Source organism: Hyperolius riggenbachi, chromosome 8 (genome assembly GCF_040937935.1).
Source record: "Hyperolius riggenbachi isolate aHypRig1 chromosome 8, aHypRig1.pri, whole genome shotgun sequence".
Taxonomy (NCBI): domain Eukaryota; kingdom Metazoa; phylum Chordata; class Amphibia; order Anura; family Hyperoliidae; genus Hyperolius; species Hyperolius riggenbachi.
The window spans coordinates 275939227-275952522 of record NC_090653.1 but is presented as its reverse complement, the minus strand read 5'-3'; the positions used below and the strand labels follow the sequence as shown (position 1 = coordinate 275952522).

At 46.0% G+C, this 13296-nt stretch overlaps 1 protein-coding gene across 3 annotated transcripts in view; it reads left to right on the top strand.

Annotated features, from left to right (window-relative positions):
* RABL6 (RAB, member RAS oncogene family like 6) overlaps nt 1-13296 on the top strand; it is an 81112-nt gene that overhangs the window by 59683 nt on the left and 8133 nt on the right. For 2 of the 3 annotated variants that reach the window (XM_068248953.1, XM_068248952.1), the window contains exons 11-12: nt 2010-2163; nt 7610-7807. In XM_068248953.1, coding sequence (XP_068105054.1) covers nt 2010-2163; nt 7610-7807 — 352 coding nt within the window. The remainder of the gene's footprint in view (nt 1-2009; nt 2164-7609; nt 7808-13296) is intronic. The other variant, XM_068248954.1, reaches the window with a different exon arrangement.

Sequence of the window (13296 nt, the reverse complement as noted above, 5' to 3'; positions counted from 1 at the left end):
GATCGTATGGCTGCCTTTACTGCAAACAGATTGTGAATCGATTTCAGCCTGAAACCGATTCACCATCTGCTGAGCTGCTCCTGCCGCCTGTCCCCCCCCCCGTATACATTACCTGACGCTGGCTCCCGGGCATCTTCTCCGCATTGCACGGCTCTGTTCCGGATCCATTACGGCGCTTCCTGTGTTACTCCGTGACCAGGAAGTTCAAATAGAGCGCCCTCTATTAGAACTTCCTGGTCACTGCAGTGACACAGGAAGCGCCGGGATGGATGGAGCCGGAACAGAGCCGTGCAGCACGGAGAAGACGCCCGGGAGCCAGCCTCAGGTAATGTATACCTGATCGGATCGGCCGCCGCTAGCGACGCGCACTTTACCCGCGGGCGATCGAGGGTAATTTCCCGCCCGGCGCGATCGACGGACCGATCCGATTTCGGGAGGGAATCGGATCGGCGGCTGCGTTTACCGCGAACGATTGGCAGCAGATTCGATCCCAGGATCGAATCTGCTGTCGAAACGGCCGGGAATCGAGCCAGTGTATGGCTACCTTTAGTCATCCAGGCAAACTGGATGTGGTCCTATATCCAGAGACAGTGATTTGTCAAGGTATAATCCTCATGCAAGATATCAGGAAATCAATTTACACCCACGATATGCTTTTATCCCATTACAGCTTCAATAGAGTTATCTTGTTTGAGATAAGTGAACTGCTTTTGACCTTGGTAGGCAGAACTCGTGCTGTAATTATCTTGGAATGCTTTGATCTCTCCCTGCTTACATATAATACATAAACTGAAAGCAGAAGTCCTCTGTTATTATCTCACACTGCCCCCTAGTGACAAGTGGCCATAAATACACATTACAGTAGTACTAATTAGAAGCAGGGAAATGTAACAGAATAAATAAAGTGCTAAAATGAATTCACCTGGAGTACTTGCAAGCCTCGTAATAAGTGGTCTGCTAAAGGTTTAATGGGCTCTTCCAACTTCCCTCTTAGGTAAGTATCTATTTTATTTTTTTTCACCTCAGGTTTGCTTTAAAGAAAACCTAAACTGAAAATTAAAAGTCAAAATACACATACACAGGTCATACTTGCCTTCCATGTAGTCTACTCCTCAATCTCTTTTTCCTCTCCTGCGTCCTGTTTGTCCACTGTGATCAAGGGAATTCTCCGTCCTCCATTTTGAAAATGGCCATTACCTCATAACAGCTTTCTGGTCAGCACACTGTTAAACTGTAACATCGCCCACTTGAGCCATAGGGAAACATGGACATTACCGGCCACATCAGTTGTCCACTCAGCTATAACTGATATATAACTGACAGCAACTGATATATTTCAGTTCTGACAAAATGTTGTCAGAACTGCAAGGGATGATTGTCAGAAGAAAATGGTGAGCTTCTGAGAGGAACTGATGGCAAGGTAACTATTTAATGTTCATTTGAAGTTACCTCATGTGTTTATTTTAAATAATTTTACTCAGTACAGATTCTCTTTAAAGGGAACCATAGATGAAATAAAGATTTTATACATACCTGGGGCTTCCTCCAGCCCCATACGCTCTGATCGATCCCACGCCGCCATCCTACGCTGCCCACAGCTACGAGAACCGGCTCCCCGCTGTTCCGTCAGTCGAGCCAATCTAAGCGTAAGAGAAGTGCGCTGTTTGTGTATCTCTGCAGCAGCGGCTGGAGAGATAAGTAGAGGGCGCACTTCTCCTGTGTAGCGCGGCTCGGATGACGTCCGTGACGGGAGCCGGTTCTTGTAGCTGCGGGCAGCGGAGGACGGCGGCGTGGGATCGATCAGAGTGTATGGGGCTGGAGGAAGCCCCAGGTATGTATAAAATCTCTCATTTTCCCGTCTAGGTTCATTTCTGGTTCCCTTTAATGACATTATGTAAAAGTAGACGGCCAATGTAATTACAGGGGTGGCATTAGTAAAGGATTATGTAATCTGGAACTGATGTTGGATCTGCCGTTTCATTACCCATAATGCTTTTCTTGTTCTCCAGCAGAGACTCCAACGCATGCTGAGCAGCCAATAAAAGTGCAGAGCGTGGAGGACTTTGTTCCTGAAGAGAGCCTGGACCGCAGCTTCCTGGAGGACAGCTCCGCCCAGAAAGATGTGGAGAGACCGCCCCCTCGAGACAGGAGAGATAGTGACAGGTGGGCAGCTGCTGGAGAGAAATACGAAGGCTGCTCTTTCCTTTTTTTTTTACCAGCTAATGATGACATTTTCATGGCTCTCAGGCTGAGCCTCTGGCTTCAGCTGTAACAGGGCTGTCCCTGGCCATTTTGGCGCCCAAGACCAAGGCAACTGTTGCCTTCCCCAACCCCCTAAACTTATGAATATGAAGTCTGTATCCTACATCAACTGGCTTTGCAGACAGCAATGGTACATTAATAAGTAAGAAACAAAAACATTGTTTCTCAAAACAAGTCTATAAAGAATTCACGCTAGGCCAGATTCACCTCACTGGCTTTCCGCTCACCCAACCCACATAACATGTCCTTTCTATAAAAGTTGAGAGCTGTGTAGCCACTATATACAAATAAATATACTGTTTATGTGAAGCCTGGGTCTTTACAGAGAATGTATTGAATTTGAAAGGTCTGAAGAAAAAAGTACCTTGAGTTGGGGGACACATTTATGTCAATCTATCGTGTTTTCTCGCACACGGCTAAACACACACTGCCCATTTGTAGTAAATTGCTCACTCCGGAATCGCGAGTCATTTTTTCTCATGATGTTGAATCTGACAGGTTTCTGCTTTTTTTTTTTTTTTCACAACATGCACTTTCCGGATTTCACCAGATCCAAAAAAATCTCAAGCGAATGTGGAAAATGCAATGGCAGAGCACAGCAAGCCCTGCAATATCGTGACAAGTGTGCTCACCTTTTCACCACCTTCATGTAGTGTGAGGGTCAACAGAATGTGAATACTATGACCACAATGGCCCCTCAATTCTGGTAGTGATGTGAGGTAAATATTTTTTTGTAGGTAAAATACCTCATGAGGTATTTTCCTCCTTTTTTTTTTTTTTTTTTTTTTTTAAGTAAATAAATTAATAAATAAGTTTTATTTCTATTGTTCTTTTCTATAACACAGCCTGAATAGGAACTCCACTAAAAACTGCAAAATGCATACAAATCGACTTTACAGGCAGGTCTTGAACTGATGGGTAAATGATGTGCTAACATGCCCCCTAATTCCCATGAAAATAGCTATTTTCTGTAAAATTAGTGCAAATTACCTCATAATTTACCACATGAGGTAAAACATGACTAAAACCTACCAGAATTGCTAAATGTCATTACCTCATGAGGTAAATTACCGTACATGAGGTAATTATCATCATACTACATGGAGGTGGTAAAATTGGTCAGTGATTGTCCAATCAAAGTTGAAAGTGTGTACCAGGCTTTAGGGGCATGTTTGGGGCGGGGGAGGTTTAACCTCAATTATGTCTGAGAACTTTTTTCAGTGATGTGTTTAAGCAGTTATCAGCCCTGTGGGGGATAATTTATGTGTGAACCGTGACTCTGTATTATAAGGTAAGGAATGTAGATCTATATGGCAGCTTCATGTTGGGTGAGGCAGCTGTGCATTTTTTCATTGCTTATGTTGTCAGTGGTTTTTATTGATGTCTGTGTCACTGCTAGGGAGGAGCTTCCAAATATGCTTTTTCATTTCATTTGAAATTAAAGCTTTACACCTGCAGACCATGGCGGGGGGAGGGTCACCCACGCTTGTCGCCACCTTTGGCCGTTGCGTTTCACGTGACGTTACAATACTCTGCTTCCTCCTTAAAGGACTTACGAGGTGAATAAGGTAAACAAAGTTAAATACCTATTCTGTTTTATGACCCTTAGGGGACGCCATCCGCAGCCCGCTTTCATTCAGCGGCATATCTATTTCAATGTCCAGGCTCTGAGTGGTCCCGACCCGATCCCTCAGGTCGTCCTTAGCTTCCCCGCGGATGCACAGTTCTCATAGCCGCGAGTGAGGCTGCGCAGCTCTGTCCTCCCCAGCTCTGACCTCTTTCCCGGCAGTCTCGCATACATATAACACGCGAGACTGCCGGTAGAGAGGTAGGGAGGACGTAGAGCAGCGCAGCCGCACTTGCGGCAATGAGAACCGCGCGGCCGGACCTGGCGGCCATCTTTAGTGGGGAAGCTGAGGACGACCTGAGGGATAAGGTCGGGACCCGCCCCCCCCCCAGCCTGGACATTGAAATAGACGTGCCGACGAATGAAAGGGGGCTGCGGATGCCGTCCTGTAAGGGTCATAAAACAGAATAGGTATTTAACTTTTTTTTTACCTTATTCGCCTCGTAAGTCCTTTAATGCTAGGTACACACCAAACAATTTTGTGTTCGTTAAATGGTTCGATAGATAATTTCTGACATGTCCGATCTCATTTTCGATCGTTTTTTTGATCGATCTCTCAGAGAAGTTAATGGAAATACATGAGAAAAGATAACAGAATCAAATCGGAAATCTCTCTAAGGGCCCTTTTCCACCAGCGCAAAACCGCAAACCGCTAGCGATTTTACAATCGCTACGGTTTGCTTTTTAACATAGGAATCGCGGTAGGTCATTTCCACTACCGCGATTCGCTTTTGTCGGGGACGCGAACGCGCGGCGGAGCGATAATTGCCGCGATTTTGCTATGCAGTGCATAGCATAGCAAAATCGCGGCCGCAAACGTCGGGGGAATCGCCGGTTTTGCGATTCAGCAATCGCTAGCGTTCAGCGTGAACGCTAGCGATTGCAGGTGGAAAAGGGCCCTAAAAGATAAGGAACAGCATAATAACCTTTAAAGAAAACCGTCTATTGTTACAGCTGATACAAATCCTGCAATAAATCTGCAGTGTGTGTACTTCCTGCTTTCATTTAAGCAGACATAGTGCTAACATCCCGTGTTTACAGATTAGCTGCTCTGCCAGGAGTGACGAGATTCCTGAGCTGACAAAGCTGAGAGATCAAATTACAGTTGTGATTAGTCACAGATTATGAGGGGGAATTAGGCTAAACTCTAAATACATACAGGGCGCATTTCTGTATGTTTCCCTTCAGTCTTGTACAAGAGTTCAGGTCCGCTTTAAAGCTGTGAGGAGGAAGCATTGATTGGAGTGATGTGAAATGCAATGGCCAGAGGTGGCGACAAAGGTGAGTTAACCCTCCCAGTCATGGCCTGGAATGCACACCTGGGAGCTCATCCCTGGCTACTGCTAAGCAGTTATATGGGGTATATGTGTCGTGGCTTTGTGATGTAATGCTTGTCTTATCAGGTAAACAAGAAGTGTGCATGTGGCCGGCACTGTTAGTGCTTTTTGTTGCTGTCTGTGCCACTGCAATGCTGTGTTCCATACTTGTACCTTGCGATGTAATGCATGTGGGTTTGTTGGGTCAGACAGACAGCTGGTGGTGCTTTATTTTTTTTCTCACACATAGCAGGTGGCTGGAGAACAGGTCTGGATGTGAGTTCCTGTTTGCCTGTGCTTGTTGTGAGGGTGATTTGTCACTGGTGTGTGGGAGGGAATGGGGATGACTTCCATTGCAGCCACACCCAGGATGGGAAACTCCCCCCTCTTCAGCCACGCCCTTCTGACATCATCTTCCACCGCTCTCCAGTGACCAGGAAGTGGCCCACTGAAGATTTAGGGCTTTAAATATATGCTTTTAATTAAGCAGGCCATACACTGGTCGATTTTAGCCATCTATCGACGGCCGAATCGACCGTTTTGATCGAATCGGCTAGAAATCGATGCAGCAGAAAGCATGATCGATCGGGAGAGCGATCGATTTCAGGCCGATTTCGATCAATTTGCTCAATCGGTCCGGATGGAAAATCTGGGTCGATCGGCTACTGGCAGCCAATTGATGGCCCATGGGGCTGCATTGGATCGAATGGTGCAACACTGCATTTTGATCGAATTTCAATAGATTTCATTCTGAAATCTATTAAAATTTGACTCCTACTGTGTGGCACACATCAGATACATCCCTGTCAGATTCGACCTGACAGGCATCTGACAGAAATCTATCTGATGGTCGAATCTGCTGCAAATCTATAAGTGTATTGCCACCTTTACTGGTTTAACATTGTGGGTATTGTAAAGGATTATAGTACAGTATTAGTTAAAGAGAAACCGTAACCAAGGATTGAGCTTCATCCCAATCAGTAGCCGATACCCCCTTTTACATGAGAAATCTATTCCTTTTATCAAACGGATCATCAGGGGACTCTGCATGGCTGATATTGTGGTGAAACCCCTCCCACAGTGCGATGTCAGGACCATGGTTCTGACATCACACTGTGGGAGCCTTGTTGCATGGTGGGAAATAACAGCTGTTAATTTATACATAATTATTGTAAAAATTAAGCACTTTTTTATTATATTATTTTCACTGGAGTTCCTTTTTAAGCCTATAATTAATAACAACTCTCAAGCTACCTGCAGGAGAACAGAGGCGCCAAAAGGATAAAAGGAAGCTAAATGAGCTTAAAAACCAAATTTTTGGTAAATAGAGGAGGTAGTGGTGGACTTACCTTCTCCAAGTGGACACACAACGACTGTAGTAAAGACAGTCAATATATTTTATTTATGAACTCCAAATATGCAACGCGTTTCGCAGGTTTGAGCCCGCTTCATCAGGCAATAACAACGGAGCAATAGCATATGTGGTCAGTAGAAGAGCCAGGCACCTCTGTGTCTCTGTGGCTCTTCTACTGACCACATATGCTATTGCTCCGTTGTTGTTGCCTGATGAAGCGGAATCAAACCTGCGAAACGCGTTGCATATTTGGAGTTCATAAATAAACTATATTGACTATCTTTACTACGGTCGTTGTGTGTCTACTTGGAGGAGGTAAGTCCACCACTACCTCCTCTATTTACCAAGAATTTGGTTTTTAAGCTCATTTAGCTTCCTTTTATCCTTTTGGTGCCTCTGTTCTCCTGCATAATATTGAGTCCACCCTGGGTGGAGGGTTGAACCCCCTTTTTCTCATCTACAGAGAGTGACTTCTTATTCCTGAGTGGGGTCAGGAAAATTTCCCCACCTGCCTTTACAGTGGTTGCCTAATGGTAACCCTGGTTTGTGAGTATTAATATTTACTCTATCTAGTAACCATTTACCAGTACATATTACACTATTGGGGCTCTTGGTGTTCCTTGTTTTTATCTCAAGCAACCTGAAACTACATTTATTCTGCATCCCGGTAGGTGGCCAGTATTAGGTATGAGCTTCGCAGTCCGGAATCTTCCATTTGAATTAAATAGAGCCTTTAGGCTTGCGGCCATGGCAGGGGGGATACTTTGCTCTTGTCACCGCCTATAGCCGATGCACTACACGCCGCATTCCGCATCACTCCAATACTTTTTGTTCCGGGTTTGGAGGAGGAAGTATTGGAGAGGCTGAACGTAACGTGGAGAGCATTGGCTGTAGGCGGTGACAATTCCCCCACCATGGCCTCAAGTTTCAAGACTCCCGTTTCCTGCAGAGCTCGTATGTGCCCAATATATTAATGACTAAAATAGCTTTCACAGTCCACCAACTTCCTCTCTATTTAATGAAGCGTTGACCTTGCTTTTCTCCCTACAGCGATGGTGACGTGGCGGGGTCCAATCCCATGGTCGCAGGCTTCCAGGACGATCTAGATCCCGACGATCGGATAGCCCCAAAATCTACTCTGACCATCGTACCCAGCAAGAACATCGCTCTGTCCAGCGACGAGGAAGGGTCCCATCCCTCTGTGCAGATAGCTGCAGATGAGGACATCGATTCTGAGCCATACACCTGGTGAGTCCTCTGAAATATGTCTGTCAGACAGAAACCTAACCATTACAGGTTCTTCCCACTTTATGGATCAGAACAATTTTCACCTTTCAGCGCTCCTCCCATTCATTCACCAATAAATTTAGCACTACTTATTGCACAGAAATGATCTATATCTTGTTTTGGTACTTATCCACTAGCCGGGCGCATCCGGCAGGTGGCGCTTATTCCATTCATATTTTACTCAGTGAGTAAATTGAATTAAAAATCAAGCCGCTGGCTTCAGCTCTCGCTTTCCTCCCCCTGCCTCTCTCCTATACAATACTGGCAGCCGGCGGGGACATGTGTGTCCCCCCCAGAGTCGTTCGCCGCGGCAGGGAATCCTGGTTGTTTTATTGCGACGAAAGACTCTGGGGGGACACGCCCGTATTGTATAGGGGAGAGGGCAAGGGGGGGGGGAGGAGAGCGAGAGCCGAAGCCGGCGGCATGATTTTTAATTCAATTCACTCACTGAGTGAAGTATGTATGGAATTAGCGCCACCTGCCGGATGCGCCCAGCTAATGGATAAGTACCCTTGTTTTTTTCACGGGAGGGATATGGAGGCTGCCATATATATTTCCTTTTAAGCAATACCAGTTGCCTAGCAGTCTTGCTGATCCTCTGTCTCCAATACTTTTAACCATAGCCCCTGAACAAGCATGCAGATCAGATGTGTCTAACTGGATAAGCTGCATGCTTGTTTCTGGTGAGATTCAGACACTACTGATGGCAAATAGATCAGCGGGGCTGCCAGGCAACTGGCATCGTTTGAAAGGAAATTAGCATGGCAGCCTCCATATGCTTCAGGTTCACTTTAAAGGAAACATATAGCTAACGGGTGGGGGGAGTTTCATACTCGCCTAAGAGGAGGAAAGGTTCTGGATCCCTTACAGTCTTCCCAGTTCCCTCGTTCCACTGCCAGGCCCTTTTTCAAATGTCCACCCGGCTGCGTCTGCAAGTCTCCTCGGAAGGCTATGGACGTTCTTTGGTCTCGGGGTACTTCTGAAGATGAGTGGCTCCTTGGTAAGCCTATAAGCTTAAAGAGACTCTGTAACAATTTTTTCAGCCTTAGTTCTTCTGTCCTATGAGTTCCTATGCCTGTTCTAATCTGCTCTGGCTTACTGCAGCTCTTCCTAATTACACTGTCTCTGTAATAAATCAATGTATCTTTCCTCTGTCCTGTTTGTCGGGCTAAGGCTTTGACTGTGTGGAATGTGCAGGGCTGCTTGTGATTGGTAGAAGCGATACACACCCTCTGCAGGCCCCCTGCATACTCACACACTATGCTTAGCTGAGCCTATTAGAAGCTGGTTAGTTTGTTTGTAAACATTGCCTAAAACTGTTAATTACAAGCCAGGATTGCAGCAGAGAGTGGCAGAAACAGCACAGAGGGGCACAGGAGAAAATAAGGAATAGAATGGTATGCTTTTTAGTGTAAGAATATTAGAGTACAGATTCTCTTTAAGCCTATGACGGCCGATCTCGCTGATTGGCTGGCGGGGGAGGGACACAAAAATAAACCATACAAAAATGCACAGATTTAATAAAAGTAATAAATATTTATAATAAAATAAATAAACGTCCTTGAAGCGATCACAGCCCACCAACAGAGAGCTCTGTTTGTGGCAGAAAATGCGGGAAATCACTTGTGTGCTGAGTTGTACGGCCCTGCAGCGAGCCCTTAAAGCTGCAGTGGCCTATTTTGTAAAAAATGGCCTGGTCACTAGGGGGGTTTCAGACCGCGGTCCTTAAAGTGAACCAGAGACAGAGCACCCTCATGTATTTTTCCATATTACCATGCTTTCTGTTTAATTCTTCACTGCACAGCTTGTTTCTTATCAGACCTGATAAAATCCCCAACTGAGCATTCAGTCTGGCTTTGCTATAATGACTCAGCTATAATGATTCCTGAGCAGAGCCAGCAGGGGGCAGGCTTGGACTTGAAAAGACATGAGAGAACACAGACTGAGCTATAATCATTCCTGAACAAAGCCAGACTGAATGCTCAGTCGGAGATTTTATCAGGGCTGATTAGAAGCAGGCTGAGCAGTGAAGAATGAAACAGAAAGCAAGGTAGGTGTTTTCTCTAATGTTCCCACTGATATATATGGTAAAATACATGAGGGTGCTTCGTCTCTGGTTCACTTTAAGTGGTTAAAGCAAAGAAGAAATGAGGAGTTTCATACCAAATTAGCTCTGACAATGACAGCTGGAAGTGTACAGAGTCTTTCTCCCGCAGGAAGTAAAACTCTCAAAGAAAATGTAATGAATTACAAAACATGCAAATACCAGGCCAACAAACCGCAGACAGACGACCGATAACGTGTTTTGACACAGGCATTACTGCAAACACACTGAGGCCTGGTTTCCACTTGGGCGTTTTGTGTCAGATTTTTCTCTCAGAATATTCGCATTGATTTTGCAACTAATGGTAGTGAATGGGGCTGTTTCCATTCAATGCGAATTTTCGTTGGCGTTCGTACGCGCGTAAAAATCTGAGGTCCTGTATCATTTTTTCGGACATCACTTACGATTCCCGTACAATGCTTTGTATAGGCAATGCGAATTTTGGCATTATTTGCCCGCAAATTCGCATTAGATCCATGGTTACAGGAATTTTTCAGCAGTCATGACTAAGCTGTTACTAGGCAGATTGTTATATTGATCTTTTTTTTTTTTTTTTGTACGAAAATTCGCATAAAACCGCGTGAAAATTTACATGCGAATTTTCACCAATCAGAAAAATCTTATACGATTTTTTGCAGGCGAAAATGTAACGCTATAGTAGAAACGTATCCCAACACTTAACCTTTGCGTATATTGAGTTTTAGTGTCTCCTATAACTGTAGCCAGATCTTCGGGAAGCCGTGCGAGGCAGCCTTAATGAACGTATTGATTAGCCGTCTCTTGCTGAATTATTGCTTCTCTTGTGCTCAATACCAATGAGCAGAGTTTTAGATTACTAGCGTTTGCTTGCTTAGGCGGTGGCGGGGATGACAGGTTCCCTTTAGAGAATCGGCTAAGAACGCTAAACTGGCCGCAGCTGAACCGCTGGGGAAAAGAAACAGCAAAAGTACATTCTCAGTATAAAGCTGCATACAGGGCAGAGAATCGCAAACTATGATGCAAATATAAATCCAGCAATAAAGAGCACTGAGGAAGCCAAGATCTAAGCTGGGGCAAGACTTAAAGGGAACCAGAGACGAAGCACCCTCATGTATTTCCCCATATATATCAGTGGGAACATTAGAGAAAACACCTACCTTGCTTTCTGTTTCATCCTTCACTGCTCAGCCTGCTTGTTACCAGCTCTGATAAAATCCCCGACTGAGCACTCAGTCTGGATTTGCTCAGGAATCATTATAGCTGAATCATTATAGCAGAGCCAGAAGGGGGCAGGCTTGGGCTTGAAAAGACATCAGAAAAGACAGTCTCAGCTATAATGATTCCTGAGCAAAGCCAGACTGAATGCTCAGTCGGGGATTTTATCAGGGCTTAGAAGTGAAGCAGGCTTAGCAGTGAAGGATGAAACAGAGAGCAGGGTAGGTGTTTTTCTCTAATGTTCTGGGCATGGCCTGGGGCCTACACTGCCCCACTTTCACTTTTGTGACCTCTGGGTCACGACGCTGGAAGAAGAGGGATCTCTCTCTCAACGTGCAAGGGGGGGGGGGGGGAGCAGCAGGGGGTGAAACCAGGAAGAGAGAGCTGCCCAATAGCAGCTCTGGAAAGCCTGCAGGAATGCCCTCAGTGGGCGTTTTGAGCAGGGAATCGCTCTCCTCCCATAACCTTCTGAGATGGCGACAAATATTGTTGCTAATTTCGAGGGGCTCCCCCTAGTGTTTCCTTTTTCTGTCGATCTTTATTTAATGAAAATGTACTAATATTGGTACAGTCAGTTACAAACAACACATCTATGAATGTACTTGTATTGCTGGATGTCCTAATTGTACAGAGTCTTGATCCTCTCCTATATCTATGCTCTATGTTTTACTCCATGTACAGTGCTACGGAAGTGCTATATAAATAAAATAATAATCGCTCTCCTCCTGCAATGAATGGTGCACCCAATCATTGCAGGAGGATTAATAATGCTGGATATGCAGATAGCGCAGCCTGACGCACTGACTGCAGGTTTCTCTAGGACAACCTCCGGGTCGGCTATCTTTAATGTAGTAGAATATTGATCTGTGTAATTCACTTACTGAATTTATGGACGCCTGTGTCCAGCCTGCTGGTATTATCTTGTTCAGCTGCACCTCCATCTCATCAGCTCTTAAATCTCCACAGGAAATGGCAGTAATGGTATGTTCCATAAATCTCAATCAATCCACAATCACATCTTATGGAGGAAGAGTAATATATATATATATATATATATATATATATATATATATATATATATATATATATATATATATAGTGTATTGGCCATCAAGCTCTGCTGTATATTCTTCAGTCTCTGTATCCTCGTCCCTTCCTTTATCAGGTCCTCCTCCTTGCCTCTGTCTACTCCCCCCCCCCCCTTCTTTCTCTCCACTTCTCTGTCCCCCACCCACCTTCATTGTCTCCCCTTTTTTTCCTCTATGCCTCACAAACTTTTTTACCCCCTCTTTTTATTTGGTTTACGCGGTTTCCGCTCTCGCTCAATCGCCTTCTTCTGTCAATCATCCATTTTTCTATCTGTCCCCTGTCCTGTCGTTCTGTGACTACAGCCCCCCCTTCACTTTCTCTGTGTGCCTCCCACATTTTTCTATTTTGCCTTCTCCCCTTTTTATCTCTACACTCTCTCTCAAGTTGCTCTTGCCTCCCCTTCCTTGCTCTTGCCTCCCCTTCCTTGCTCTTGCCTCCCCTTCCTCGCTTTCGCCTCCCCTTCCTCGCTTTCGCCTCCCCTTCCTCGCTTTCGCCTCCCCTTCCTCGCTTTCGCCTCCCCTTCCTCGCTTTCGCCTCCCCTTCCTCGCTTTCGCCTCCCCTTCCTCGCTTTCGCCTCCCCTGCCTCGCTTTCGCCTCCCCTGCCTCGCTTTCGCCTCCCCTGCCTCGCTTTCGCCTCCCCTGCCTCGCTTTCGCCTCCCCTGCCTCGCTTTCGCCTCCCCTGCCTCGCTTTCGCCTCCCCTTCCTTGCTCTCGCCTCCCCTTCCTCGCTCTCACCTTCCCTACCTCACACTCGCTTCCCCCTCTTCGCTCTCACCTCCCCTTCCACGCTCTCACCTCCCCTTCCACGCTCTCACCTCCCCTTCCACGTTCTCACCTCCCCTTCCATGCTCTCGCTTCCCCCTCTTCGCTCTCGTCTCCCCTTCCTCGCTCTCTCCTCCTCTTCCTCGCTCTCGCTTCCCCTTAGCCTCCCCTTCCTCGCTCTCACTCTCGCTCTCCCTTCCTCGTTCTCGTTTCCTCTTCCTCGCTCTCGCTCTCCCTTCCTCGTTCTCGCTCTCCCTTCCTCGTTCTCGCTCTCCCTTCCTCGCTCTCCCTTTCCTTGTTCT